The sequence below is a fragment of the Myripristis murdjan genome, chromosome 8 (genome assembly GCF_902150065.1).
Source record: "Myripristis murdjan chromosome 8, fMyrMur1.1, whole genome shotgun sequence".
Classification (NCBI taxonomy): Eukaryota; Metazoa; Chordata; class Actinopteri; order Holocentriformes; family Holocentridae; genus Myripristis; species Myripristis murdjan.
The window spans coordinates 16,409,613-16,436,433 of record NC_043987.1 but is presented as its reverse complement, the minus strand read 5'-3'; the positions used below and the strand labels follow the sequence as shown (position 1 = coordinate 16,436,433).

Here is a 26,821-nt window from a genome sequence, read left to right as displayed (position 1 = left end):
CAGGCCTACCACCATGCAAATTAAAGAGGTTGTGAATCAAAAAATGAGACAAACTAAGTGAAAGGTTCCTCTTCCACCCTGCCATTTCCATTGGTGGATTTCTCAGTGCTGTGTGATACAGTAGCAGATACATAATAATAATAATAAAAATAATAATAAATAATGGAAAAAGTGTTATTTTCTATAAGGAAAAGTGTTCTTTTATATGTTTGGAATTACCAATGTGTTAAATACTTTTGTGTTTTATGATGTTTTTGTTCTAGGCTCTGTTTATACAAAATCAGGGCTGCACAGATATTATAGAAGTTCCTGTGTAGCTGCCAACATTGGTTTCAGCACTGACAAGCCAGTTCAAATACATGAAACATATATAAAGAAGGGAGAAACCATATCATTGTAGTGTGCGAGAAACATGGCACGCATGCTAAAGATGAAGCCCCATCCTTATGATTTGTTTATAGCTGCTCTCTTGGCCATCTTGACAGATTGTCCCACAAAGACAACACACCGTCTGTTTCTGTCAGTTGTATCTCATGCCAGCACTGAAGCAAACGGACAAAACACCGAAAGACTCCTCAAAGAAATAAAGGTTGGTTACCAATAGCCTTCATTATCCAGTGTTGACCAGATATGAGCAGATACTGCTGGACCTCTGTTTGAACACCACATGTTTTCAGTACAACAGATGGTTTTATAGGAAAAAGCCTGGCTGTGCCATGGACTCCCCAGTCTTTCCCACTGTGGCCGACCTCTGTGTGGGAAGAAGCAGAGCTCTGAACTCCTTCAGAGGAGCATTGCTGAGCCACTGGTTTAGATTTTTGGATGACACATGGGTAAAAATCAAAACCCAGGAAGTGTAAGCCTTCACAGAACACAGTAACTCAGAGGACAGTAACATCAAGTTCACAGGAGAGGATGTCAGAAACAACAGCTTGACCTTTTTGGGCTGTGCTGTACACACTGAAGAAGACAGGAGCCTTCAGACTGAAGCATTCAGAAAACCAGCACACACAGATCACTGCTAACTCTGACTCTCACTGCCTGTTGGATCACATACAAGGAGTTATCAGGACCCTACACCACCGAGCTGATAAGGTGCCAGCCAGTTCCCAGGCCCAAGTGTTCAATGTTTTGCAAACCTAGCAACACACTAAGACAGGAACTGGTCCACCCAAAAGACCACACACCCAAACACAAGATCAGTCTAATGTATGCAGTCCAGTGCAGTGAGGAATTTTGTTTCTTATATGAATTTCGGCACATTTTAGGATTCACATTTGGCTTTTAATAAGGATATATCTGTGAATGTGTATATGTAGTTTATACTGTTGGCTTGAAGACAAATCGACTCACAGTAATACACAGAGACAGAAGGCAGTGGCATATATGGTGTTACTGGTGAAAAGCCTTGTGTTTATCTTCAGTTTCTATATATCTGCCCTGCTGGAGAAGCTATGTTTTATTTATAGGAATTTTTCCCCCAGTGGAAAGATTTACTTTTTCTGTCATTTTCATTTAGGAGCCAAACACAGTGTTCCAGCCCTCAAACTGAAGGTGAGGACAGCTACTGTCTCAACCATTGTTGAGAGTAAAGATATCGCAGAGAAAGACAAATAATACGCCCTGCAGGGACGCCGTGGTACATATACTGCACCATAAATCACCACAAATCATTTCTGCTGTTACCAGAACTCCTGTGTTAAAAAAACGTACATAAATGCAGCCAGTCAGTGTGAGAAAGTGCAGACAGCAGGTGATTGTCTTTCCTTGCTGAAGGTCAGGTTACCATCTCTGTGTCAGTGTTTGGTCTTCTCACCTGCCACCCTGTTTGAGGAGCAGGGAGTGCAGTCGATTGTATCCTAACACCCATGTCCAGCCAAGGCCCAGCTGCTGTCTCCCTCCCTTTCTGTTCCCCTGTGCATTTTTTCCCCTGTCTACTTTAATTTATCTCACAGAAACTTAATTGCTTAGAAAAAGAACAAAGTCCATCCTGTTTAAGTAAGGAAGGACAATATTAAAAGAACAGGATAAGCCCAATAGCCTGCACAGTAACATACCAACATGTCATACCTTTATGATTAGATCCAATGGTTAGTGTCGAGTTTAAAATTAATTATTTAAAAAAAAAATCCCTGCCAATTAATATTCCAGTGTACTATTCTAGATATCCGTTCTGCGGAATCACACTTTTTTTTTCTTTTCTTTTCTTTCTTTCTTTTTTTTTTTTTTTTTTTTTTTTTTGAAAAATCAGGATGTAGTCGATTTTTTTTGTAGGCTAGAGACAGCTGAGCAGGAATTCTGACATGAAATTCTCCAGGCTTGCAATTACATAAGTCTGCGTATAGGACTGCGGTGTCAGAGAGGAAGAGTTGAGCGCAGGGAAACTCACGTCTGTGTTTTGACGCTGAGTGCAGAGACCAAAGAGAGGCGATGTGGCGCTGTCACATATAGGCTAGCCTGCAAGTCTAATCTGGATTAGAGTATCGCCCAGTCTGTAGCTAGGGCTCTAATAATCAGATTATTCTGTATTTGGCTGATGCTTTTCTAAACCGAAGGAAGAGATGCGAGAGCATGACCGGGGCAGGCTACTTTATGGCCGGCAGGTGCCGCGGATCTTTGAAAGAAACGGCGGAGAATGTGAGCGCGATGTTTTAATCGGAGTTTTGCGGGATTTGAAATGAAGATTGGCTGCAAGGCGAGGAAAGTCGCCCGCTGCGGTCTGGATGGTGCGCATCAACCTGTGCAGCACATCGCGCTCTGCCGCATCCACACAGATCACTGCAGCCTCCACTTCAGACACACGGCTGCTCATGGCAGTGCTTCTCTTTTTTTTTTTTCATTGCTCTGGACATCTTCCATCTCTGAAACTACAGGAGCATTTTTTCAAACATATGATGATCAGGTGAGCCCTGTCGTGCTACGGATAGCAGGAACGATTGTTTGTGTTTTGTGAAAGTGTTATAATGGCATTGCTTCAATCCATGCGGTAAGAAAAAACTCAATCATTTTCATATGCACTTCTAATGAAATGATCTTTGACATGGTAGGGAAGCAGGTAAGAATGCAGTGATGGCATCTGATGAAATTGCAACTGGAGGAAAAAAACTTTAAAGGACGACAGGCTGGGGACAAGTGAGCTTTGGGCGCATGCCGTCCGGTAAGTGGACTTGTCTTGTAGCCCCTTATCAACTGTTGTCAGTAGTAACATCATGATGATTTACTTAATGAGATGAGGTACATAGTTTGGATAATCCTGACGGTCTGATACCCAGATGAAGACGCAATCGTGTGCCAAGTGTGTCAGTCAGGTGGGGCCAGGTCCGCTGGCAGGTTAGAGGACAGGATTAAGCACAGCAAAGCCATGGAAATAAACATGGCTTGCCAGATTCCACATGTTGTCGTCTCAAGGCTGTGCTATGTGTCGACGTTCCTCTTGGAAAGGGAGAAAACATCCATGTTCCAAGGAGAGTGCACAGATCCTGTAAGAAAATGGATAGGCAGAGTGTAGTGCAGAGTAGAAATAACACACAAAAGAGGCTTTGGCGGGATTCAGTCCCAGGTCAAAGACTGTATCTGCCCAGGGAAGTGGGATTTTGTCCTGTGCACTGCATCAAGTAATTTTATTCATGCCTTAGGTTTAGATGTGTCTGAATGAAAATGAATGAAAAGGGGAAAAGGTGTGACCATATCACCAAGTCTTACTTTTTCCATCCCGTTATTATACAATACACACTGATGTGCTTTTCTTTTGCACAATTTGAATTAAGACACATAGAGAAACCAATACCAGAGGACAGAGTTAGAGGACAGAGAGGCAGCCTTTCCTCGAATTTGTCCGATATAATACCTTTAATCATCAAGAAGTTCCTGCACAACTGCACCAACTCTCTACTCCCGCTCTCAAAGCTGGTCAGACTGATGAGACTCTCTTATCAGTGTCTGCCACTTAACTCTGACAGCGTTTTTCTCCCTATTTAACAGAGGCATAGAGTCAGCAGGGACTTCACTGCTGTGATAAGTTCATAGCAAACGGCAAGTGTAATTTGTCTGATCGCCTTAACTTTTAGTTCAGCTATTAAATAGTCCCAAGTATTCCCACAATGTACGTGTTAGTAACATAGTTGTTAAAAATTAAATGACTTTTTCTTGTCTTTGAACAGTGACATTCTTTGTACAGTGTCAACCAACCATTTAAATATCTTTTACCAACTGAACGGTTGGCAGCCTTGTCTATTTGAATTATTACTCACCCTTAATGTTCACCTTCAAGCAGTTTGAGAAACTTCAGGGTTCCAGGTTTTCCACCTGGAGTCCTGTGTTTGTCCTCGTACGGCTGCACTTTTTGGCTCTGCTAAAACTCTGCTCCTCCACAGGCCTGACTGGAGGGCTGCCAAATCCCTGCTGACTCAATATTCTACTGAGTAAGAGAGATTTTCCTTACTCTGTCAGCATGAACTGATCCGAATTGACTCAGAAGTGGAAATTGATTAGGTTAATGCAGGGGTGTCTGCAAAAGCTTAGGCTTGAGGGGGTTGCCACTTTTGGCTAATTAAATCTGACAAGCAGCACAGCACGCTGATGCTGATCATACAAATATCACTTCTTATGAACAGCATGTAGAGAAGGGGAGCAACAGACAATAAGGGAAGAAATAATGGAAGTATAAAGGGTTGGCTAGGTGGGTATTGACACTGTCCCGACCCTGGTAAGTCCAATCAACTGTCCAGCAAAATGAAAGCATCCCACTTGTAGGGCCTGAAGTAGCTACAGGTCTTACAAATTACAGTAATACATGAGCAAATGTTTTCATTTGCTTTCAACATTGCTGTGGAGCTCTCTTGATTAAAAAAAAAAAAAACTTTGGAGGTTTGTAGTAGCAGAGTTGATGCAAGAAAGTCCATGAATGACGGCATTGCTTGCTAAAGCTCCACATTAGATTGAAGCGAGCCCTGACCTCTTCTGATATAACATTAGATTGGTAAAATAATCCTCAGTAAAACGGTGGATTTAAAACAGTAAAATCACTGTTACCACAGTTTGATGAGACTAGCAGGGGATAACTGCTGTAGCTGAAGGCTGTCAATTAAGCTAGAGAAGGAGGAACAACAAATGAAATTGTGTTTTGACTGGATTGCCTCCACTCTGAGGTGTGAAAGTAACTTCTAATCCCCAGCAAAACTGATTATTTGACTCAATTCATTCAGGTTTCTACACCCAGTGAAAACAAGAAAAATAATTTTCATAGAAATTATACACTCAAAGATTTTAATTTCCTATTCCATTAAGCAAGATAGCAACACTGTAACAGATGACTGATTGTGGCCGTTTTGAACCGCCATGATCTATCTAACTGAATATAAATTATTTACACCCAACACAAGCATTTGTCTTTTTTGTTTTGTTTGCATAACAATGGACCAGCACTGCACTGGTGTCTCCCTATTGTTGCATAATCTGATTGCATATTGTATAAATATACCTGTTGAATGGCAGGAACTGTCACAGCAGCAGCTGTTTTATTCCTGTTTTGCGATCAGTCTCTGAGTTATCTGGCTGCAGTTTTTTCTCTGTGAAAATCAAGAAACAAATGTATATGTTACCTTACTGGCTCCCTTTCCCTTTGCTGAGGAGAGAGTCATTATAATCAGAAATGGCATGCTCATGGACACAAAAAATGGAATTTGCATTTTAGCAAAGTCTTTTCTCTGCTGGTGGATTATGTCCAATGAGCTTAGCTTCCATATTAATTTGTCAACTTTCATGTTTAGCACTGCGGAAAGCCAATTTTTAACTACTTTTGACAATGCTGTGTGTGTATACGCTTAGTCAACAGCTAATGTAACTGTATGTAAACGTGACAGATGAACTGATCGCCCATTTGTATTCCAATGATTCATGTCCCTACTGTCTAAATTTCCTGTAGTGAAAGCCTCTTTAATATGGGGGATTATAGTTAATCCAGTCTCAGTCTGGATCATTCTGTGGCTCATGGTGAAGTGGGTTGTGTGGCATGCCTGTCACAATTCATGCCACATGGAGACAAGCTGGGAGGAGCTCAGTGGAGATCCATACAGTATAGTTTCCAAACCCTGATTTCCCACAGGAGTTTCCAAATAATGTGCTTCTGAATGCCTAATGGACAGTGGTTAGGGCCTAACTGGAAATCAGCTAAGAGAGAAAGAGATGAAGAGGCTAAGTATTCTTGGCCACACAAACATACAGCCATCTCCACTCTTCCTGATCTGTGTGTCTGTGTGTGCGTCTGCGTGTCTGTGTCTTCTTTTACTATTGGTATCCACATGGTTTTGGAAGCCACATGGTCTGTAAAGCGAGTGTATGAGTGTGAAGGCATCACTGTCAAAGAACAAGTGTGCCCACCCGGTCATTAGATAACACACAGTCACATTCTGTCAGACAAACCACTGCTATAATATTTCTCCATGTGTGTTTCCCTCCATTTAGTCTGTCATAGGTCATCTAATATAGTTAATCTGTCATGGATCATGGTAGCTAATTTGGGATTAACTGCTGTTTGACTGGCCTTGAATGAGATTAAACCCCCTGGGCTCTATGCTGTCCTACTTCTCAGATGATCCCAAAAACAAAGGAGCCAGCCACCTCTGGCTTATTTATGTTTACATTCTGACTCAGACGTGATGTGTCTCGACAGCACACAGAGGGAAGAGAGAAACACACACACGGTTCCCCTTATGGCTGCCAATGATAAGTAAAGAGGACGGCGGGAGAGGACCAAGGGCGGTGGAGATTAGAATAAAGGTGGAGAGATGAGAGGTCAGAGAAGGAAAGGAGTCAAGATTAGAAAAGGCGGGTGAGCGGGGGAGGGGGGGGGGGGGGGGTTGGTAGGAAGGAGAAAAAGAAGTGAGGTCAGTGGAGCAGACGAATGAATGACATTAGCGTGGGATTTAGGACTGAAAAATGAGGTAAAATACGGTCAATGTTTCCATTGCAACATGACTCACAATTTTAGTGGAGATAATCATTTTTTGCATCATGATTTAAATTTTCAATGGGGAACAAACTATTTTTGTTGGAGGTGTGTATCAAACCAATATGTTTTCTTACATCTGGAGAATACAATTTGTAGGCCAGGGTATCTCTGTAGCACTATAATACTGTATTTATAATGATCTTCACTCAAACATTTTAACTTAATCAAAATTAGTATTACAAGTTTGAAGTATTACAATTTCAACAATATTTCAGTTAGTTGTTCAGCCCTAATGTGATTTCTATCAGAGAGGACCGTATAGGACAGGAAAGGAGTTATAGGACCCGGAATGAACCAGATTTGCAGCTGGTACTCAAACTAAACTGACAACCCTAGCTCAGACTAGATGATGGAGGTGGTATTAGTAGCAGCATGGAGAGACCTGCAGCACCCAGTGACTGTTACATTAAAAAATAATTAGACCTGCAAGACACCCAACTATACCCACTTAAGTGCTCTATTGTGTGTCTCCCAAGGTCATTAGCCCAGACTGTGTTGCTGAGTAACTGTAAAGTATTACATTACTGTTAAATGTGGTGTTATTACCACAGTTTGCTGAAGCTGATAACAACCACATCTAAATATATATTTTTTTGTTCCTCACTAGGTTTCCATGGTCCAAAGTGATGGACAAGATATGGATGTTATGTCTAGATGCATCAACACTAGCACCATGCTCGACTTCCTAGGCGACTGCTGCTCGGTTTGTCTGACCACAACTACTTCATCGTAGCTCCTGGGTGACCGCCAGCATGGAGGAGAGCAAGCTCATCTTCAGCCTGGATGGGAGCAGTGAGGGCCCCACCGTGGCCTTCTCTAAAGACACACCAGAGACTGGCGAGAGCAGGCCTGACTTCAGCCTAGGGATAGATTTGGATCTAAGTCAAGGCCACCGCTCACAGCCGTTCTTCATACCTCACTCACCTTCCTCCCCAGGTTCCCTGGCTGACCTGTCAGCCTCATCAGCAGGCTTTCTTGTCACCACCAACCTGGTCAAATCCTCATCCACAGAGCTTGAGCCCAGAGAGAGCAGCTCTCTGAGATCCAAACCTCTGCTTAGCCTGGTCAAGTCCCTGTCCACTGAGATCTCACGCCGCGGTGAGCCAGAGGTCAACCTGTCCAAGTCAGATTCCAAGCTCAACATCCACCCCTGGAAGCAGCTGACCCAGCCCAAGATCCCAGAAGCCAGACCTGAAGCAAGGGCGCTGCATGGGGATGATGGCTGGGCGTCACCTTCCTCCCCAGGCAGCTTGTCTCCCACTGAGCCACGGGGCAGCTCACTGATCGCCGAGCTGGAAGACACACGGAGGAAGTTCTCTGAGGTCATGCAGGACCCTCTGAGCATGCTGAGTAAAATAATGGGGGATGAAAGCTCAGGCAGCTCCAAACAGGGGAGGGGCTCTGGTGCAGGGGACTCACCATCATCCTTGGGGAGCTGTGGAAGAGAAGGGAGCAGGACCCCAAACAGTGAAGATGGGGGAGCAGACACTCACCTTAAGTGCCGGAGAAGAACTGATGGTGAGCATAGAGGTGTGTGTGACACACCGCTGAGAAGACTCCAGATGGGTTCCTTAAAATCCTCTCTGTCTTCAGATGCCCATGGCCACAGCAGAGGCAGCCATTATGAGATCCACACCTACGGAGATATGCTTCAGGTGGTGGAGCTCCAGGGTAAATCCCCTGGGACACCTCGATTACCTCGTGCACAATCTCAGGGCATGATTGCTGGGGCATCAGTGCCTCTTCGTTGGCTTTTCTGTGTGGGTCTCCTAGCTTATGGGTTCTTTGTGCTGCCCCTGCCCACCTATATGACGGGCCTGTCTGTGGGGCTGGCCTGTGGATTTATGTTGGGCCTGGTGGTGGTGTTCATGTTCGCTCCTCAGCGCTCCACCGCCAGAAGCAAACAACCCAGCGCCCTGTACACAGATCCACTGAACAGGGAGCTCAGGGAGGCAGAAATCATAGAGGTAAGCAGTGATCAGAATACAGCACACAGACACACAGAGGCACACACAGGTATGCTCAAACAAACACACACATGCATACATCCAGCCATATGATGCAATGAGAAGCAGACTTTGCAGCTCTTTCTTTTGATCCAGATCTCACTCCTCCTTCCCCAGCTTCAAAATAAAATCTTGACTCACCCAGTTATCATTTAGAAGTTGGTGTATACATGAATATGAATTGGAGCTGCGGGCTATGATAATCACCATCTTTGTTAACAGTGTTCTGCAGTATAGTTTGTTTGAGTCCAACAGAGTACAAATGGGGCCATGTGCTGATTAGAGAGAACCACAGAGCTTAAATAGCGTGTCTCTCTCTTGGTTTTTTGCTTCATTTCATTTTCCTTGTCTCACATTCTCTCTTTCAGCATCAGTGAACTCATAGCTAAAGGCCTCCAAAGCTGCAGGAGTGTATTGCTAATTTCACCACAGCTCAGTGTTCACTCTGTCCTCTGTGGTATCTTGTTGGACCAAATTTCCATGTGTTTGTCACTCTCTAAGGCTTGCTCATCCTGTGAACACTCAACTTTGCTGAGTAGGCTACTTTGGCACTCACCACTGTGTGTGCGCGTGTGTGTGTGCGCTTGAATGTGTGCGTGTGTGTTTGTATGTGTGTGTGAGGTCTCAGCTGCTGCAGGTGTGAAATTTCAAGCTAAATTAATTTCAGAATTAGCTGGCTAAAAGCCGGCCCAAGCACAAACAAGCTGCCAAACTCACTCCAAAACAAGAATATCATAAACATTCATATTTTAAGAACAGCTAAATGCAGTAATTGCAGCTGATGGATTCAGCAGTACTTTGATCGATGGTGTTTGTGATTTTATCCAACCTTTAAAAAAGTTAGACAGAAACAGCATGATTATGTTGGCTCTTACACCATGAGTTTAATTAAGATCTGGTCTTAACAACTACTCAGAAACCTCTCTAGCTGGAATTGACTTTATAAAACTATCCATAATCCTAGTAGGTTAAGCATCTAGAAAGATGATTATTTCAGTAATACCCTTCTCATATCACTTCTTGACAGCTAAGCTGAGACTGAGGTTGGCTGCACAGTGTTACCGAGTTCAAACAAGGTGAAGTTTATGAGCAGAGAAGAGTCAACAGCAGCAGACTGCAGCCATTGCAAGGACACATCCACAGTGTTAAATGAGACAGATGTATTCTGCCATGTCTCATGTTTCCCCTCCTGCAGAGCTAGACTGTCACTGTCTGCACTGCTCACTGAGGATTTCATTTATTGGAGTCTTTGCTAAGTTTGCATGTTGTAGAGTATTTATTTTTCCATAAAAGTTTAGTTCTGATATTGACAGAGTCAGTTAAATGTCAGTTAAATTTAATGGAGATTTTTTTACAGGAGATATTTTTGCAACTGATAATAACTAATGCGCCTAAATATTGCCAGAATGCAATTATCAATATAATACAATTCTTGGATGACAGTGAGAAATACCATAACCACTGTTTACTGGAGATTTTTTTTTTTTTAAGTACAATGTTTATAGCTAACTTTGAAATGGCCCCAGCTGCAGAGAGCTGAACTGTGCTGCTGTTCCCTACAATTTTATCTTACTGCAATAAATGCATTCATAAATTTTTCCAGGGCTGGATGAACGAGGTGTACAGCTATGATCCAGAGATTTACCAGCCCTCTGTCACACACTCTGTTTATGCCACGCTGGAGGGCAGCCGGCTGCGCCTGGCATACCCACGTGCCAATATCCCCCGGTGGGCAGCTTTCGACGAGACACCCCATGAGGCCGCGTTTGTGCGCTCACGCACTTACCAGCTGGCCAACTGTAAGGTCAGTGTGCCTGCAAACAGATACACACTCTCACACATATCTATGGGTCCCAGGGGAGCATGCATGTCCCTAGGCGGGGGAGAAATAGAGACAAGGTGACCTCTCACCTGAACTCTCATCTTTCTGCACCCACTTTGTCATCTAACACGGAGGTGAAAGACCAGTAGGATTATGACTGAGGTGATGATTTTCAGGATGCTCAGGATCAGCTTGGCCTGGCTGCTGTCCCAGACATACATATAGAGGAAGGGTAGAGTAGTTTCCACTAGGACCACAGGATAATATTTTCACTAAATCTAACCATTGTGGGGAGTGCTGAAATAAGATGGATCTCTTTGGTAATGGCAAACTGTCAACCAAAATTGCTGCTGGAAGCCTCTCATTTACACAAAAAAAGGTACTAAAGTCAAAATGACACTTATTCCTCATCATTCCTCTTTGCTCATTTTCATCCCAGGTGTCTCTGTTGCCTCCTGTGCTGGCCCGCAAAAGGGTGTGGAACAAGAAATACCCCATCTGCATCGTCCTGGCGGAGGGAGAGGTTGGGGAGGAGAGCCTGATCGATGGGCAGGAAGAGGAGGAGAAGACCGAGAGACAGATGATCCTGGACCCACAGCGCACTGTTACCCTCTACCTGTTTGGACGGACTGGAAGAGAGAAGGAGGAGTGGTTCCAGCATTTCCTGTCTGCCTCCAAAGCTGGAGCCAAGAGCAGACTCAGCAAGGATGACTGCAAGACAGGTAAGAGGACATTTTACCCCCCTGGTGATTTGGAGGGGTATAGTTGGTTAAGGTATGCATAAAGATTAGTTTCTTGTTTTAAACTTGTGTATAGTCATTGGTGAATTGATCCAGTCTTTTTTTTTCTTAATTATCTGGGATTATTGTGGCACATTTGATAAACATTTCCATACTCTTCATGTTTCTTGTCACTCCCCCTTCTACGTCCATATCCATCATCTCTCTGTCACTCAGACTCTGTGGGTGGTGGAGATTCTGTCAAAGGAAGCGAAGAGGAGCTGCATGACTTGCCTGGGGCTACAAAAGCACGGGTGCTATTGGACTACAGTTCCTATATGACTCATCTGATTGGCTCAGAGAGTGGCAATCACACCCCCAGCCCCTGCCACAGTGACCAGGGAAGCCCCACAACCCAGAAAAAGGTGGGTGGACAGCACTGAGTACAAACTATGTGTTAGAATGACACATTTTGAACCGCTCTTATTTGGGTTTGAGATCTAATATCAAGTCTTGGATCACATTACTGCAGACTGTAAACTGATTTGACAAACTGTGCAATATGTCCCGTTTTAATTCTACCTTGCTGTCTCAGGTTCCCTCGGCACCAGACTTGCCCATCATCAAAGGATATCTGAAATTTGTTTCTGTTACCGTATACCGACCCTTTGGATGTTATGCAAATCCTCTACATGACTCATATTGATTGAGCTGGTCAATAACAGCTACTGTTCCATTGTGCTGTTCTGCAGTGACGCTGATCTTGTCCAGGATGCTAGCTCAGCCAAACGTTTTCATGCTGAGTGGACCAAATGCTCCAAGTGTCAATGTGCAGAAATATCAGATATCACCTGGCTTGGAAAGTATTTATAGGAACAGACTGCAACGCATCTGCAGCGTACCTGAGCACTGATGCAGAATCAGTATGAGAGTCTGCTTCAGTAGTCAATGGTTGTTAGAGAGGATTAAGAGGGTAGATAAGATGATGATGATGATGATGATGATGATGAGGTAAAATTAAATCTTGCACTTTGGTTCTAAGGGAAAAGACAGATTGTAGAACTTGTTAAAACACATATGCAGCCCAATGATCTATCTCGCACACATTTTTTTCATACATCACTCTCTATTGTTCCCTCTCTCCCATGCAGATCCCTAATGAGGAGTGTGGCTCAGGAGGCACAGCTGGAGCTGAGTCTACAGCAGCGACCACAGCAGGTGGATGCCCCATGGAGTGCCAGCCCACCTGGGTGAACTCCCTGGTGGGCAGGATCTTCTGGGACTTTCTTCGAGAGAAGTACTGGACAGACCAGGTGGCACACAAGATCCAGAGGAAACTCACCAAGATCAGGGTGAGGCTGAACAGGGATGTGGAGGGAAAGGATGAATGGATGGATAGAGGCAGGGATGGAAGTGATGATAATAATCATCCCTTACAAAAACAGGTCTCACAAAGTTAGTGATATAAAATGAGATTATGTTAAGTCCTTTTAAGGACAGTAGATAACTGATGTCCTTGGTTGACAAACTGAGTAGTCATCATCACCATCACTGTGATTAATGATGTCTCACTTAAGAGCAAGCGGATCTATTTAAAACATCTCCTCTCCTCATCTGGTGTCCTTTATCACAAAGTCAAGAGACATGACATTAGGCCCATCAACACTGCACGTCTCTTTGTTGTGAGTTTGTGTGTGTGTGTGTGTGTGTGTGTGTGAGAGAGAGAGAGCCTCCCTCTGGTTCCAGAGCGAGGAGGTGGGAGAGGAGCAGTCATTGAACCGTTGCATCCCATTATTCATCTCCTGCTCTCCTCTCTGACACAAACCGTCTCTTTTCACTCCTTTGTCTTTCACTCTTTCTCTTGCTCACGTCTCTTTCACACATGCACACACACTCACTGCAGGGTTCTCTTGCTCGCTTATTTATTGAGGTAATTAGCTATCCCAGTGGAGCCTCTGATGTATTTTACCCAGATTAAATCTAGAAGCTTTAGGACGTATGAACTGCCTGCCCGCTCTCTCTTTAACCATGTGCTTTGTCTCATGGTAGCTGCCATATTTTATGAATGAGCTGACGCTGGCTGAGCTGGACATGGGCACCTGTCTGCCCCAAGTCCTCAGCACCTCCAAACCTTCACTGGACCGCAGAGGTGAGTTTGCGTGCATGTACACATGTTTATCTGTGCAACTGGGTGTGTACCTGTCCATTCATGCCCTAATTCTTTTGATGAATGATCTGCAATAAACTCTTGGTAATCCATGTAATTTCCTATTCATCTGGCCTATGTCTCTCTCACTCTCACTCTCTCTCTCTCTCTCTCTCCGTGACACACATATGCACAAACATTTGGCATAACACTCACTTCTTGCAGTCAGCTAAGGCCAGGATCTCATTTGTATCATTATAGAGCTTGTCATGGCCGCCCTAAAGCCTTCCCATTGTTTCCCGCCCATGCGATTAGCAATCCTCTTAGCTTGACTTAGCACAACCCACAATAACATGCCAGAGCACATTAGGCCTATCTTCTATCGGTCTAATCTCCTATCTGTGACAACATACGTAGTGCCAGGCCAGATCATACAGAGATAATGGCTCGCTCTCCTAATACAAGCTTTAGGTCAAAGTAAATTAAGAAACACTGTGCAAACTACTACTCTGACCTCTCTAAAGTCTCCCCAGGATCCTTCAATCACTGTCAAGAGTCACAGCTGCTTCTTTGTCTCTCTTGTTCCCTCTTTACTTCCCATAAGGCCTGTGGCTGGAGCTGGAGGTGGTGTACACCGGCTGCCTTCAGATGACCTTGGAGACTAAGATGAACCTGTGTAAACTTGGCAAGGAGGGTGGGGTCGAAACACACAGCATGCTAGAGACCTGCCAAGTAGGGTAAGGCCCATGTATGCCTCCTGTTCACGTTTACTTGTTAAAAAAAAAAAAAAAAAAGATACATGTTGCATACATGAATTGTCTATCAAGAGGAAAATATTCTCTAAATTGACTAGTTTGATTTAAAAGGCACCACTTGGTTGTTTTGCAGCTCTAAACCCAGGCTGTGTGTACTGGCTGATAGTGACGAGGAGTCTTCCAGTGCTGGGTCATCTGACGAAGAGGAAGCCCCCCCCACAGAGCCCCAGGGACCTCCGGGAGATAAAAGCACACCAGTAGGAGCTGATGGGTAAATTAATACCGTTAATAGCTTTTCCTACTTTAGGCCTGGTGCAAGTGTACTAAGTGCAAGACAGTTGAAATAAATTATTTAACTTATGCTAAGCTTATGTCTGTGGATCAAAAAAAAAAAAAAAAAATCAAACGTCCTCTGTAGAAATCATAAAGCTTTGACCATAAAACTGATCATGAAACTGCAAGTTGTGTCAAACGCAGGCACGCTGGTGGCAGCACAAGCAGGAAGATCCTGAGATTTGTGGACAAGATAGCCAAGTCCAAGTACTTCCAGAAGGCCACGGAGAACGAGTACATCAAGAAGAAGATCGCCGAGGTGTCCAACATGCCTCTGATGCTCACCGTGGAGGTCCTGGAACTCTCCGGGACTCTGGTCATCAACATCCCACCTCCCCCTACTGACAGGATATGGTACTGAAATGAGAATTGAGTTTTCCTGTTCATATTTTCCATTGGCAGTATGCACTGTTCTCACACACTACCTCTCTCTCTCTCTCTCTCCCTCGGCCCTCCCAGGTACAGTTTCCAGGTGCCACCCAGGTTAGACCTTCGTGTGCGTCCCATGCTGGGCGAGAGGGAGGTCACCTTCACCCACGTCACCGAGTGGATTGAGAGGAAACTGCAGTGTGAGTTCCAGGTCAGTCCATCAGTCAGTCAGTGTTTTTTCCCCATCCCTCACTTAATATCACAGAAGATTTTGATGCTGCAATTCTGAAAAGGAACCTGTCTGTCAAAATCATTTCATGTGTATTTCACCATGTACGTGCTTTTTTTTACTGTAAGTGGGGGAGCATGTGAAATACAGTTCACATAGTCAAAGAAATAGTCTAAACTCTTTGTAACGTCTGACTCGTTATCAAACATGGTTTGTTGTTTTTGCGCCTCAACAGAAAGTGTTTGTCATGCCCAACATGGATGATCTGTATCTACCCCTGATGACTTCTGGCCTTGAGGATCCGACTCCATCCCACCAGTCTCCCGCTCATTCCTCATCCCGTCAGTCGTCTGTGGAGTCCCAGGAATACCTATCAGAGTAGCTGAGGCCACAGGTGGAACTACCTTAATGTAACACATTGCCAATGTGTGGCTATTAGCATGGATCCCTGATGGATTCTTTTATGGTGCTGTAGCTCGATGTTACCCCTGAATGTGTTTATCGTAACGAGAATAGGGTGCAGCTGGCACACATAAGGTAAGGTGGCACACAGAGTGACATGGTTTTACACTGAATGGCAGTGACCTGGCATCTCTGCGACTTTTGGTATAAAGCCCCGACTGTAGAGATGCTCTGGACAGCAGTGAAAGCACATTATTTCAACACTGTTTTTCAAGAGGGGATGTCTGACCTTCACGAAAGACGCTTTAAAAGATGCAAAAGATGCAAGACTGAGCTACTGCAAGTCTTGCAGATAACCCCGTGAAGGTGACTCTTGCACTGTTGATAACTTCTGTTTCGAAAAGTTGCTGCTTGAACTATCTAGACTGTGGGGGGAAAAAAAAAAACATTGAGATGTTGATGAAAATGTTCTCAGTGTTGCACTTGACTTCTGTTAGACTAAGCTACCTTGGCGCATGTCATTTTTGAGCAGTGGAAATGCCATTTGGATTTATTAACAAACAATAAATAACTGTTTAATGCTTTGAATTTATTTTATGAGCTTCAGCTGCATACAAATAGATGAAAAATTAAAAATGTGCATCAAACCATACTTGGTTTTCTACAAATGCAGTTAAAACTCACCTACTTACACACAGCCTGGCTTACTTACATGGATCAACAACACACTGTATTGGAAATGAAATTTTGTTGTTGTGTGTGAGTGTGATCAACTCTTTTAGGCCTCCTCTGGCAGAGGCTCTGGCAGTGTCTTTAGGGCATCTTTCTTCAGCGGGCCCTGCAGGTAAACAAGGATCATAGGAGGCAGATGTTAAAATAGTTTATAAGCCCTGAGTAAGGATCATGTCAGCGAAAGAGGAAAAAGAGCTTTGATATGAGACACACACACACTTAGATCTCACAAATATCAGCATTACTCACTCAAACATAAAAGCTCCTACACTCACCATTTCCTTGAGTCAAAATCTATTACATGAAACACACTTGTGCAAATTTGCTCACACTCACCATGAACGCCCTCTTCTCCTGAGCAGTCTGGAAGCGGCCATGACCAAATTTGGAGGTGGTATCAATGAACTTGAGATCAATAGCCTCCTTGAATTTACGAGATGTCTGCGCCAGCAGAGACTGAGAAGAGGAACACACAAAGATGCACATGTTCTGTGAAATTCACATGCAAAAATGTACACATGCAAAGTTATGTTCAAGTAAATGAGATTGTTGCTCTCATGTGTTCCTCACATTTACTTTGTTAACACCTGCAGTCAGTGAGGTACAATGGCATAGATGCAAGGAGTCATTGTTCCTTTACCAGTAAGATCTAAGAAAAGTGTCTCAGAATCACACCGTACCTTTCTGATGGTGATGACACGTTTTTTGGGGCCGACCACACAGCCTTTCAACATGACGAAATCATTATTCACATCACCGTAGTGGGGGAAGCCTCCCTACAGGGATCACAACCAGAATAAAACAAGGTGAAAGGAAAAAATGGGGATGTAAGGCGATTTTTCAGGGAGAATTTTAATTTGTATTAGAGTTGAAACTCCATGTGTTACTCACTTCGGTGCATATTAACAATTTGTTCTAGAAAGACACGCTTACCATGGGGCTGATGGTCTTCTGGCTGGTGTCATAGCTAGTAGAGGCATTATTACGGATCACCTTTCCATCCTGGATGTGTACACCCTTACCAATACGATAGATCTGGGGACAAAAGTGTGGAAATGAGAACAGAGACAGTGTAAATCTGGAACCCAGTCTTTTTCCCGGTATTAGATGGTTAAATGTAAATGGTTTTGTTCACTGCGATTGTAGAGTTAGGTTAAACAATAACAGTTAGCATACTTGTGTAACAAAAAGATTATATTGAAAGTGATTTTTGGCCAACCATGTGCTCATGGCATATACAGTGCTATTGCTAATGCTAATTTAATTGCAAATGTTGGATGACATGAAATTTCCTGGTCTGAGGATGCAATTTTTACTAGAATACGACACTTTAGTCTGAATATTATCTCCAATAGCAGGGAACTCAAGGAAGTTATGTTATTTACACCTTATTTATACTTCATTTATTTTTAGAATGCAAATTCGGCAATGTTATGGGAAAGGTTTCAACACATTTGAAAAGAATCCTTCAGATTACTGTATATGTGCAGCTAACCTTCTTGTTAAGCTCAGTGCGGTGGTGATAACCCTTCTGACCAGCACGGGCGATGGTGTAGCCCACACGGGCAGGATGCCAGGCTCCGATACAGGCCACCTTCCGCAGACCCTTGTGGGTCTTCCTGGGGAGCTTCTTTGTGTGCCAGCGGTTTGTCACACCTAGCAGAATGAGGAGCAGGAAAAGGGTGAACTGACCTGTTGTGTCATAAGACCCATGTATGAGGTTAAAAGGACTGTATCTTAGACTGGCATGCCCCCTGACAGGTGTATGTTCAACCAAATACATATCTAAACACATTTGTGGCACAATCTATTCAACCACTCCTACCTTTGAAGCCATGACCCTTGGTGACGCCAATGACATCAATCATCTCATCCTGGCAGAAGACGGCAGAGACGGGCACGGCCTTCTCCAGGCGCTCCTTCACCCAGTCCACCTTGTCGGAGATGCTGCCACCATTCAGCTGCACCTCCATGATGTGGGCCTTCTTCTGCCTGATGGGCAGCAGGCGCATCTGCAAGGAGGAGGAAGGAGAAATGGATGACAGAGATGACAGGGAAGCCTGTACTCCATAACCGGGAAATGTTCAGATGTCTAAGAAAGCGATGTGGTCCTGGGTTACTAGATTCAAAAGCCAGGGACAGACACACACAGAGCAGAACACACTGACTGTTTTCATCACATCACTATACAGATTTCCAGTCAGTTCACGGTCCTTTGTGAATTTGGCCTCTTTAAATGTTTGCCTCACAGCAGGCACTGAAGACTAGCTCTGAACCTGTGGTTATGTATCCCCCAGCCCTGTTTTTTAATGACCTAGATTCATTACTCAGCATGAGATAAGCTAATCTTGTAATTATTTCAGTGATCGTGACTTTGTCTTTTCCTTGACAAACAAGCTGAGATGTAATCTTGCTTTTATTGTCAAATAAACGCAACTGAAGAGAAAGGCACGGACAGGATATGATAACCTGATCCTCACAGAAATGTGCTCTGTCAGCGGTCAGCTGTTGACAGAGCAGTTCTCAACACTTTTATACAAATTGTGTAAAACCTGAAATCACAGATGATCACACTCTTCATGTAGGCTGGAAAGAAAAAAAAAAAAAAAAAAAACAAAGAAGCAAAAACATGCAGTCATTTTTACACTCTTACACTGCATTGGGATGATTAAGACTGAATGTAGACCGAGTTGCTGTCTCACTGGCTAGCCAGTGATTGTGCCAAAAATCAAAACAAAAACAAAAACAAAAACAAAAACAAAAACAAAACATGGTGATTGTACAAAAATGGCACCTTGGAGACAAATTGGCTGACAAGGAGTTGTAAAAGATGATGCATGTCAATTAAATCAAAACTATATTACTGTAACGATGCCCGGAACTGAACGTCAACAAACCATTGGCTACTCAGCAAAAAGGGGCGGAGCAAGAGGCTTTGTACAAGTAGAGTCAAAGTGAAAGTAAGTCGTAACGACAATATTGCTGCCCTCGATAGATGTGTGTTTCTTTCCAGAGGGATAAATCCAGAGGTGAGTAGTCCTACAGGCTTATAATACTTTCTGTGCGTAAACCGAGAGCACTAACACAAATCTGTTTTCATTTTTGCGATGACAAGGATTCATTAAATATGCAATATGTCAAAATGATTTGGCTCTTTGTAGAGAACGAGAAACCCAACAAGAGACTCCACTGCTGTTCTGCAAATTCGTAAAGTGAAAAAGAGCAGGGGTTGTGGAGTAAATTGAAAATTAAAAAAATATATGTATTTGCTTTTATTTAGTTGTTAACTGAGAGCATGAATGTTAACAAACTCTAACTCAGCCCCAGTGAAGTGACTTACAATTGGTTAATCTTGGCTGAGGTTTAGATCTTAAATTTATGCTCAGATTGACAACCTGAAGTGTCTCTTTGGGCACTCAATATAAAAATAAATTGAAAAGAAAAAAAAAGAAAAGAAAAAGTGTGAAGATATGGTTTATTAGTATTATTAAAATTCCTAAATGTGCAGGTTTTTCCAATTTTGATATCTGAAAGCTGTCTGAGAGAAAACAAACGTTCTTCAGGAAAACTGGTTTGCTTTCTACCTATTAATCTCTGACACAATGTCATGCAGTTTGAGAATCTGGTACACAGTCACATTTATGATGAAGTGTGTCAATGTGACCAAAGTGAAAGTTCTCTTGAGATTTGGGGGACAGTTTAAAAAAAAAAAGAAAGAAAGAAAGAAAAAGAAAACAGCCCAAGAATTGTTTTTCGTGATATTTTTTTCCTAAAAATGTTTGAGTGTAAGCAACCATTGTCATCTTTAGAGTAATGAGTTAAAAAAAAAAAAAAAAAGTCAATGCTGTGTTGAGAATACTCAAGGGAAAATCTAACGCTCTCATTTACAGAATTTTTAAATATGTACACCTGAACATCAATAAAATATAATCAATGCTGTAGCCATAAAGAGCCTTTTGTTTGTACATTCACCCTAAAAATTAAGCCATTGTTGTGAATTATCAAGGCAGTTAAAACCAGCAAAAAAGACCCCCTCTCAGTCTGGGAAAATATCTGGGACACGTATACTCACCAAGCCTGCATCTCAGTATAAAACATGTATGAGCAAAAAAAAAAAAAAAAAAAAAAAAAAAAAAAAACATTTATGTGAAGATCAGTGCTTGTGCTCCATCTGTCTGGATGTGTTCACTGATGCAGCATCCAACGTATCTGAGAGGAAGTTATCCAAAACACACTGATCCTCATGATGAGCGATATCACTATGCAGGTTCTCCACATACACAGGAACCATAATGGAGATTATCAAGGCCAGTAATTTTGTGCAAGACATCAGTTGTATCTGCAACATAGGAGGGCAGTTTTTGCACATACATGTTTTACACTGAGATGCAGGCTTGGGGAGTATACCTTTGCCAGATATTTTTCCAGACCAAGTGGGTGTCTCTAGGATCTTCAGTCTCAAGCAATTTTTGTTGCTGTTCTGTTAATTATGATGAAATTATTGATTAGTGCTGACACTTACTCTTTCACTTTAGGTTCCAGTGACTAGATGTCTGCTGCCAGCTGTCTGCTATCTGAGGATCAGTTCCTGTGCTCCATCTGTCTGGATGTGTTCACTGATCCAGTCAGTACACCATGTGGACACAACTTCTGCAAAAACTGTATCACACAGCACTGGCATGTTAATGTCCCGTGCTATTGTCCCATGTGTAAAAAAGTTTTCAACCAAAGACCTGAGCTGCAGGTCAATACTTTCATATCTGAGATGGCTGCTCAGTTCAGGAAGTCGGCTCAAAAGGAAGCCAGCAGCCGCTCAGACCAACGATGTGCCAAACCAGGAGAAGTTCCCTGTCACGTCTGCACCGGGACCAAACTGAAGGCCCTTAAATCCTGTCTGGTGTGTCTGGCCTCCTACTGTGAGACTCACCTGGAGCCTCATCGGAGAATCACAGTCCTGAAAACACATCAGCTGATCGATCCTGTGGAGAACCTGGAAGGCAGGATGTGTAAGAAGCACAATAAACCACTGGAGCTTTTCTGCAAGACTGACCAGCTGTGTGTATGTCTGCTCTGCACTTCAGACCACAAGTCACACGATATTGTTCCTCTGAAAGAAGAATATGAGGGAAAGAAGGCTGAGCTGGGGAAGACAGAAGCTGAAATTCAGCAGATGATCCGAGAGAGACACGTGAAGATTCAGGAGATCAGACGGTTGGTGGAGCTCAGCAAGGAAGCTGCAGACAGAGAGATGGCAGACAGTGTGCGGGTCTTCACTGCTCTCATGCAGTCTGTTGAGAGAGGCCAGGCTGAGCTCGTTCACATGATCGGAGAGAAGCAGAAAACAACAGAGAAACAGGCTGAAGGCTTCATCAAAGAGCTGGCGCAGGAAATCACTGAGCTAAAGAAGAGGAGCACTGAGGTGGAGCAGCTCTCACACACTGAAGACCACCTCCACCTCTTACAAAGCTTCCCATCCCTGAACACTGCTCCACACACCAAGAACTGGACAGAGGTCCGAGTCCATCGCTCATCATATGAGGGGAGTGTGAGGAGAGCTGCGGCTCAGGTGGAGGAGACACTCAGTACAGAGATGAAGAGGCTGCTTAAGGCTGAGCTGAAGAGGGCCAAGCAGTATGCAGTGAATGTGACTCTTGATTCTGATACCGCTAATTCCTACCTCGTCCTGTCTGATGATGGGAAACGGGTAAATTGTAGTGATGTAGAGAAGAATCTCCCGGACAACCCAGAGAAATTTTTTGCTTGTCCCTGTGTCTTGGGAAAGCAACACTTCTCTTCGGGAAGATTTTACTACGAGGTTCAGGTTGAAGGGAAGACTAAATGGGATTTAGGAGTTGCCAGGGGATCAATCAACAGGAAGGAAGAAATCACAGAAAGCCCTTTGAATGGCTACTGGACTTTATGGCTGAGGGATGAAAAAGTGTACAGCGCTGCTACTGGCCCTGATGTCCCCCTCTCTCTGAAATCGAAGCCTAGGAAGGTCGGGGTCTTTGTGGATTATGAGGAAGGTCTGGTCTCCTTTTATGACGTAGATGATGCAGCTCTTATCTACTCCTATACTGGCTGCAGCTTCACTGAGAACCTCTACCCCTTCTTCTGTCCCTGTCTTGATGATGATGGTAAAAACTCCACCCCTCTGATCATCTCTCCTGTCAATCGCACAGATTAGTCTCAGCATTCTAGTTAATAGTGTTTATATTGCTTGCGGCTATTTATTATCTGTTTATACTGTAAATTTGCTTCATATTTTGCTATCCACTTTGCTGCTGTAATGCTTGAAATTTCTCCACTGTGGGACTAATAAAGGAATATCTTATCTTATTTGACACTCTCAGAAAGATTCACTGCTATTTAAAATGAAATGGACGTATTTACTATAAAGAATATGCTTCTGTAATGTAAAGTTCATGACTTTATTGTGTTCTTGGCAAATAAGCTGACATGTAAGCTAGCTTGTATTGTCAAATAAACTAAACTGGTCATTCTGGTCAGAGATCACTCTCCCTCATCCAGGCATCAGCCGTCCAGTGGCACCATTCCTCGGCATACTTCAGAGAAATGTCACCAAACACCATGAAACCATCCCACAAACACTTCATCCTCTCTGCAATAACCTCGACATAATGATAACTAACTGAAACTGTATTGTGTGTTGACAAAACTAACTAAAATAAATAAAAATTATAGAAAAAATGTCTTAAGTTTTTGTCTGTTAGTTTATTTGGTTGTTCAGCTGTCCTAAATTTTTTTTAATAGTATGACATTTTGTTGTGTTTTATAGTTTTTCTGACACTTTTGAATCTCACCCCTGACAAATACCCCATATTACAAAAAGAGCATTCTCAAAAAATAAAAACTAAACCAGCAAACTGAAACTGAAAACAAAAAGTCAAAACTAAACAAAAAATTAAAAACTAATGAAAAACGCAAAGGCATATTTTCATTGAAAGTTCCTGCTAAAAAATATCTGATTTTAGTAATGTTGTTGAGAGCGGTGTTGAGAGGTCCTAATAATGTTTACTGCCAACATAAAAGTTTCCTGTTGGACAGAGTTTGAGTGGGCAGTCAGGTCCTGCCCTGAGGATTATTTTTAAACTGCCATTTGAAACACCACACTCCAGCGCTCCTCACAAACAGACAGAGGAGAGTCGTGGTCAAAGCGCTTTAGATCTTGGCAGCCGGGGGATTAATGATTGGGGGGCTTTTCTTTCCCCAGAGCATGTGATCAGGTGCAGAGCTCTGACACCTCGGCCCTGTTGTAGGGGTAAGGGAGGGGAGGCGAGCAGGGTATACTGTGTGCTGTCAGTCACTGCCTACTAACCAATGGGACAATGATACCAACCTGCTGAATTTGATGAATTAGACTTTGAATGGGATGAGACAACATCTGTTACATTGTGTTTCTGGAGGTCAGGTGAAAAAAGAAATCACATGCTACTAGTTAGTATAATTTTGTTCTTTGAATATGTTAAACATTTTGGATGTAAGGCTCAGTGTTACAAGATGGTTGGTGTAAGAAGTCTGTCACTCTGAGCACTGTGCCGTCCCAGTGCAAACAATGCTGGCCCACCTGGGAGTGCACAATAACCCTGATGACTGAGCAGTATTTCTTCATCAGAGCAAAATCCTTGTCCAGCTGCTTCTTGCCGTTCTCATCCTGCCACTTCTTGCTGTACTTGGTGAAGGCCTTCTTCTTGCTCTTGTACCTGAAACACAGAAAGATATGGAAAATGACAGTGGCAGTGAGGCAACACATGTGTGATGAATCGGCCGTGCACAGGATACGCATCAATGGACAATCATGGGCACACACCAGTTTTTGTAGAATCTACGCTTGCACTCGTCACTGAGATGCTCGGCAAAGATGGTCTTGAAGGAGCGCAAGCCACGGACGGTGTCAATGTATCCCACGACCCCCATCACAATGACCGGCGGCGTGTCAATGATAGTGACCGCCTCCACCTCCTCCCGCTTTGATTGCTCTGTTGGAGAAACCCAGGCAAATGTTAGTGACATAGAAAAATATATGACCTCTCAATACTCAGTAAAGGCCAATTTAAGTTAAAGGAAGTCTCTAGCATTTTTAAGAGGAAATATTTTGGACATTTCATCTTTCTTATAACAATGTAATTCCTATAATGTAATTTAATATAATTCTTAGAACAATGTAATATTGTTTCATAGTAGTTCCACACACTAAGCTGCATAAAATGTGCACAGAACAGGTTTGCATCCAGCTTTCCTGTCACTCTGCTGCTATGAACTATCCAAGCATAAAGGTAAATGAAAAGGAAAATGTGAATCAGAGTAAATACTAAATACCAGTCTGACTCATAAAGATAGTAAATATCACACACAGAAAATGTTTACCTCAACTAGAGCCTGAACAGTACTGGATTTTGGACTGATACTCATTTTGCTATCTGGGTGTTAAACAAAAAAAAAAAAAAAAGCTCCAATAACATTATTAGCAGATATTTTTATACATAAGATTCACTCTGCCTGCTTACTATCCTATACAAAGCATTGTAAACAAAGTCTGTTGGACAAATTATTTAATGATAATAGTGTCTGAATTTTTTTATGTGCTTTTCATGTGAATACATTGTTGTCCATATCGATATGCTGAGAAAAAAAAAAAAAAAAAACATCTGTGATGAGATAATATTGACAGATAATGTCAGCCAGCCATTATATCGATTAGACTCTTAGAATGCAATGCATGATTCTCAGTCCGGCTGCACATACTGAGGCCAGCTCGGTGCACCTCCCTGAGGATGTGGGTCATGCCAGCCTTGTATCCCAGGAAGCCAGTGAGGTGGACGGGCTTGCTGGGGTCATCCTTGGGCCAGCTGCGCACCTTCCCCCTGTGCCTCTTGCTGCGCTTGCGGGGCAGGAACCCCATGTGCCCATGGCGCGGGGCGTGGAATTTACGATGAGACTAGACACACAGGGACAATAAACTTGCATATGTCACATCGACATCCCCAATGAAATTTAACCCAAACATCCCAAAGTGTGTTTATGGCACCTATGCAAGTCTGGCACTGTGACATTTACCAGATTACAGGAAGAGCTTTTAAGACTGAAAAGGAAAAAACACTGTGTGCTTAATGGCACTGCCAACATTAGACACGTGCCCTGCAGCTGCTAGCCCGCCATGTCTGTCACACTGAAGAGGTACTTGTGGAAAAACTATGAAGTCACTGAGAAAGATGTCAGTCATTGCCTCTACTCATTACAGTCCAAATTTATAGAATCATTTGTAGATGAATGAGATGTTACACAGCGTGTTGCTGTCAAGCTTATTTCACATGACCTCCCACTTTCAATCCTCATATTCAAATTCTCTAATGACAGATGGGTGGCGATACCAAACAGAAGATTAAAAGTAAATGCAATCAAAGTCCTTAAGATTTATTCCTGTTATGCAATAGCCTAAAAGGAATACCTTCTTGAGCAGATGAGTATATTTTCAGTTTTGATTTCTAAGAACACAGGGCTTCGGTGTCATATGATGCAGAACCAGCTAGAAGATTCTTACAACACACACCGAAAAATGGACAGGAAAAATAAATTCAATACAACAAACTACTCACAATGCTTCCTTGTGGTGTCCTCAAAGACACCCGTAACAAGATAACTTTTCAACACACCCTTACAAATCAATGATGACCAAACACAGAGATAAACTACATGCACAAAAATCAGGAGACACAGGAAAATAGACACCGATGTATCCTTAAGAGGAGAAAAGACACAAAAAAAGGAGGAGCACTGACCATGTCTGTGTGCACCGTCCAGGCGAGGGACAGAAAGAGAGAGGAGCAAGTGCTGATGTAGGGTCATAATACTTAAGATGATACTCGGTGTGTAAGAGCTCTAATTTGGTGGCTGGCTCAGTTAAAGAGCTGTATTCACTTTCAAACATGGCAATTGCTGCCAAGTCCCGACAGGAGGAGGGAAAAAGTTGCACCCATAGGTCTTCTGTGCTGAGGAGGCCCAGTGAACGGGAACCATCTGTTGGAAAGGAGAGAGCAGGGAAAATAAGAAGTGATATGACTCGATGTTACTCACTCAATTGAAATATTCCGAACGTGACAATATCAGCAAAGGTTTACAATCAAAAATAACATTTCTTTGTGTTCCTCAGCAGTCACACCTTTGTGCACTCGAGTAAGTGTTACAGCCAAGATTATTTACCCCACGAGATCACAAAGATTACACAAACCCTCCAGAATAAATAACTGCACAATTAAATAGAGATGCATATATGGTGAA

At 43.0% G+C, this 26,821-nt stretch overlaps 3 protein-coding genes across 3 annotated transcripts; 2 read left to right on the top strand and 1 right to left on the bottom strand.

Annotated features, from left to right (window-relative positions):
* Positions 1-1,525: 1,525 nt before the first annotated feature.
* On the top strand, positions 1,526-22,713 carry LOC115364234 (E3 ubiquitin-protein ligase TRIM21-like). Its single transcript, XM_030058710.1, has 3 exons — positions 1,526-1,531; positions 8,319-8,321; positions 21,072-22,713. Exon 3 carries the CDS (start codon positions 21,072-21,074, stop codon positions 22,707-22,709), a length of 1,638 nt encoding a protein of 545 aa, XP_029914570.1. The 5' UTR covers positions 1,526-1,531; positions 8,319-8,321; the 3' UTR covers positions 22,710-22,713.
* Positions 2,591-16,224, top strand: LOC115364232 (testis-expressed protein 2-like). Its single transcript, XM_030058709.1, has 12 exons — positions 2,591-2,902; positions 7,617-8,976; positions 10,619-10,819; positions 11,277-11,559; positions 11,794-11,981; positions 12,708-12,908; positions 13,606-13,705; positions 14,307-14,439; positions 14,591-14,728; positions 14,935-15,144; positions 15,250-15,370; positions 15,624-16,224. The coding sequence occupies exons 2-12, from the start codon at positions 7,762-7,764 to the stop codon at positions 15,768-15,770; spliced, it is 2,937 nt and encodes a 978-aa protein (XP_029914569.1). The 5' UTR covers positions 2,591-2,902; positions 7,617-7,761; the 3' UTR covers positions 15,771-16,224.
* On the bottom strand, positions 16,558-26,337 carry LOC115364235 (60S ribosomal protein L3). Its single transcript, XM_030058711.1, has 10 exons — positions 26,323-26,337; positions 25,289-25,481; positions 24,354-24,522; positions 24,111-24,246; positions 18,348-18,534; positions 18,018-18,178; positions 17,456-17,557; positions 17,203-17,298; positions 16,859-16,978; positions 16,558-16,628 (listed from the first exon to the last, which is right to left on the bottom strand). The coding sequence occupies exons 1-10, from the start codon at positions 26,323-26,325 to the stop codon at positions 16,569-16,571; spliced, it is 1,227 nt and encodes a 408-aa protein (XP_029914571.1). The 5' UTR covers positions 26,326-26,337; the 3' UTR covers positions 16,558-16,568.
* Between the last annotated feature and the right edge of the window lie 484 nt (positions 26,338-26,821).

Bases quoted from the DNA above. Each gene is read 5' to 3' on its own strand.
- LOC115364234 (XM_030058710.1), top strand. From the start codon at position 21,072: ATGTCTGCTGCCAGCTGTCTGCTATCTGAGGATCAGTTCCTGTGCTCC.
- LOC115364232 (XM_030058709.1), top strand. From the start codon at position 7,762: ATGGAGGAGAGCAAGCTCATCTTCAGCCTGGATGGGAGCAGTGAGGGC. The intron at 10,820-11,276 runs GTCAGTGTGCCT...TTTTCATCCCAG, and splicing joins ACCAGCTGGCCAACTGTAAG to GTGTCTCTGTTGCCTCCTGT. The intron at 13,706-14,306 runs GTGAGTTTGCGT...ACTTCCCATAAG, and splicing joins ACCTTCACTGGACCGCAGAG to GCCTGTGGCTGGAGCTGGAG.
- LOC115364235 (XM_030058711.1), bottom strand. The intron at 24,523-25,288 runs GTATGTGCAGCC...TTTCTCCAACAG, and splicing joins GGTGCACCGAGCTGGCCTCA to AGCAATCAAAGCGGGAGGAG. The intron at 16,979-17,202 runs GTACGGTGTGAT...TCCTCTTCTCAG, and splicing joins GTGTCATCACCATCAGAAAG to TCTCTGCTGGCGCAGACATC.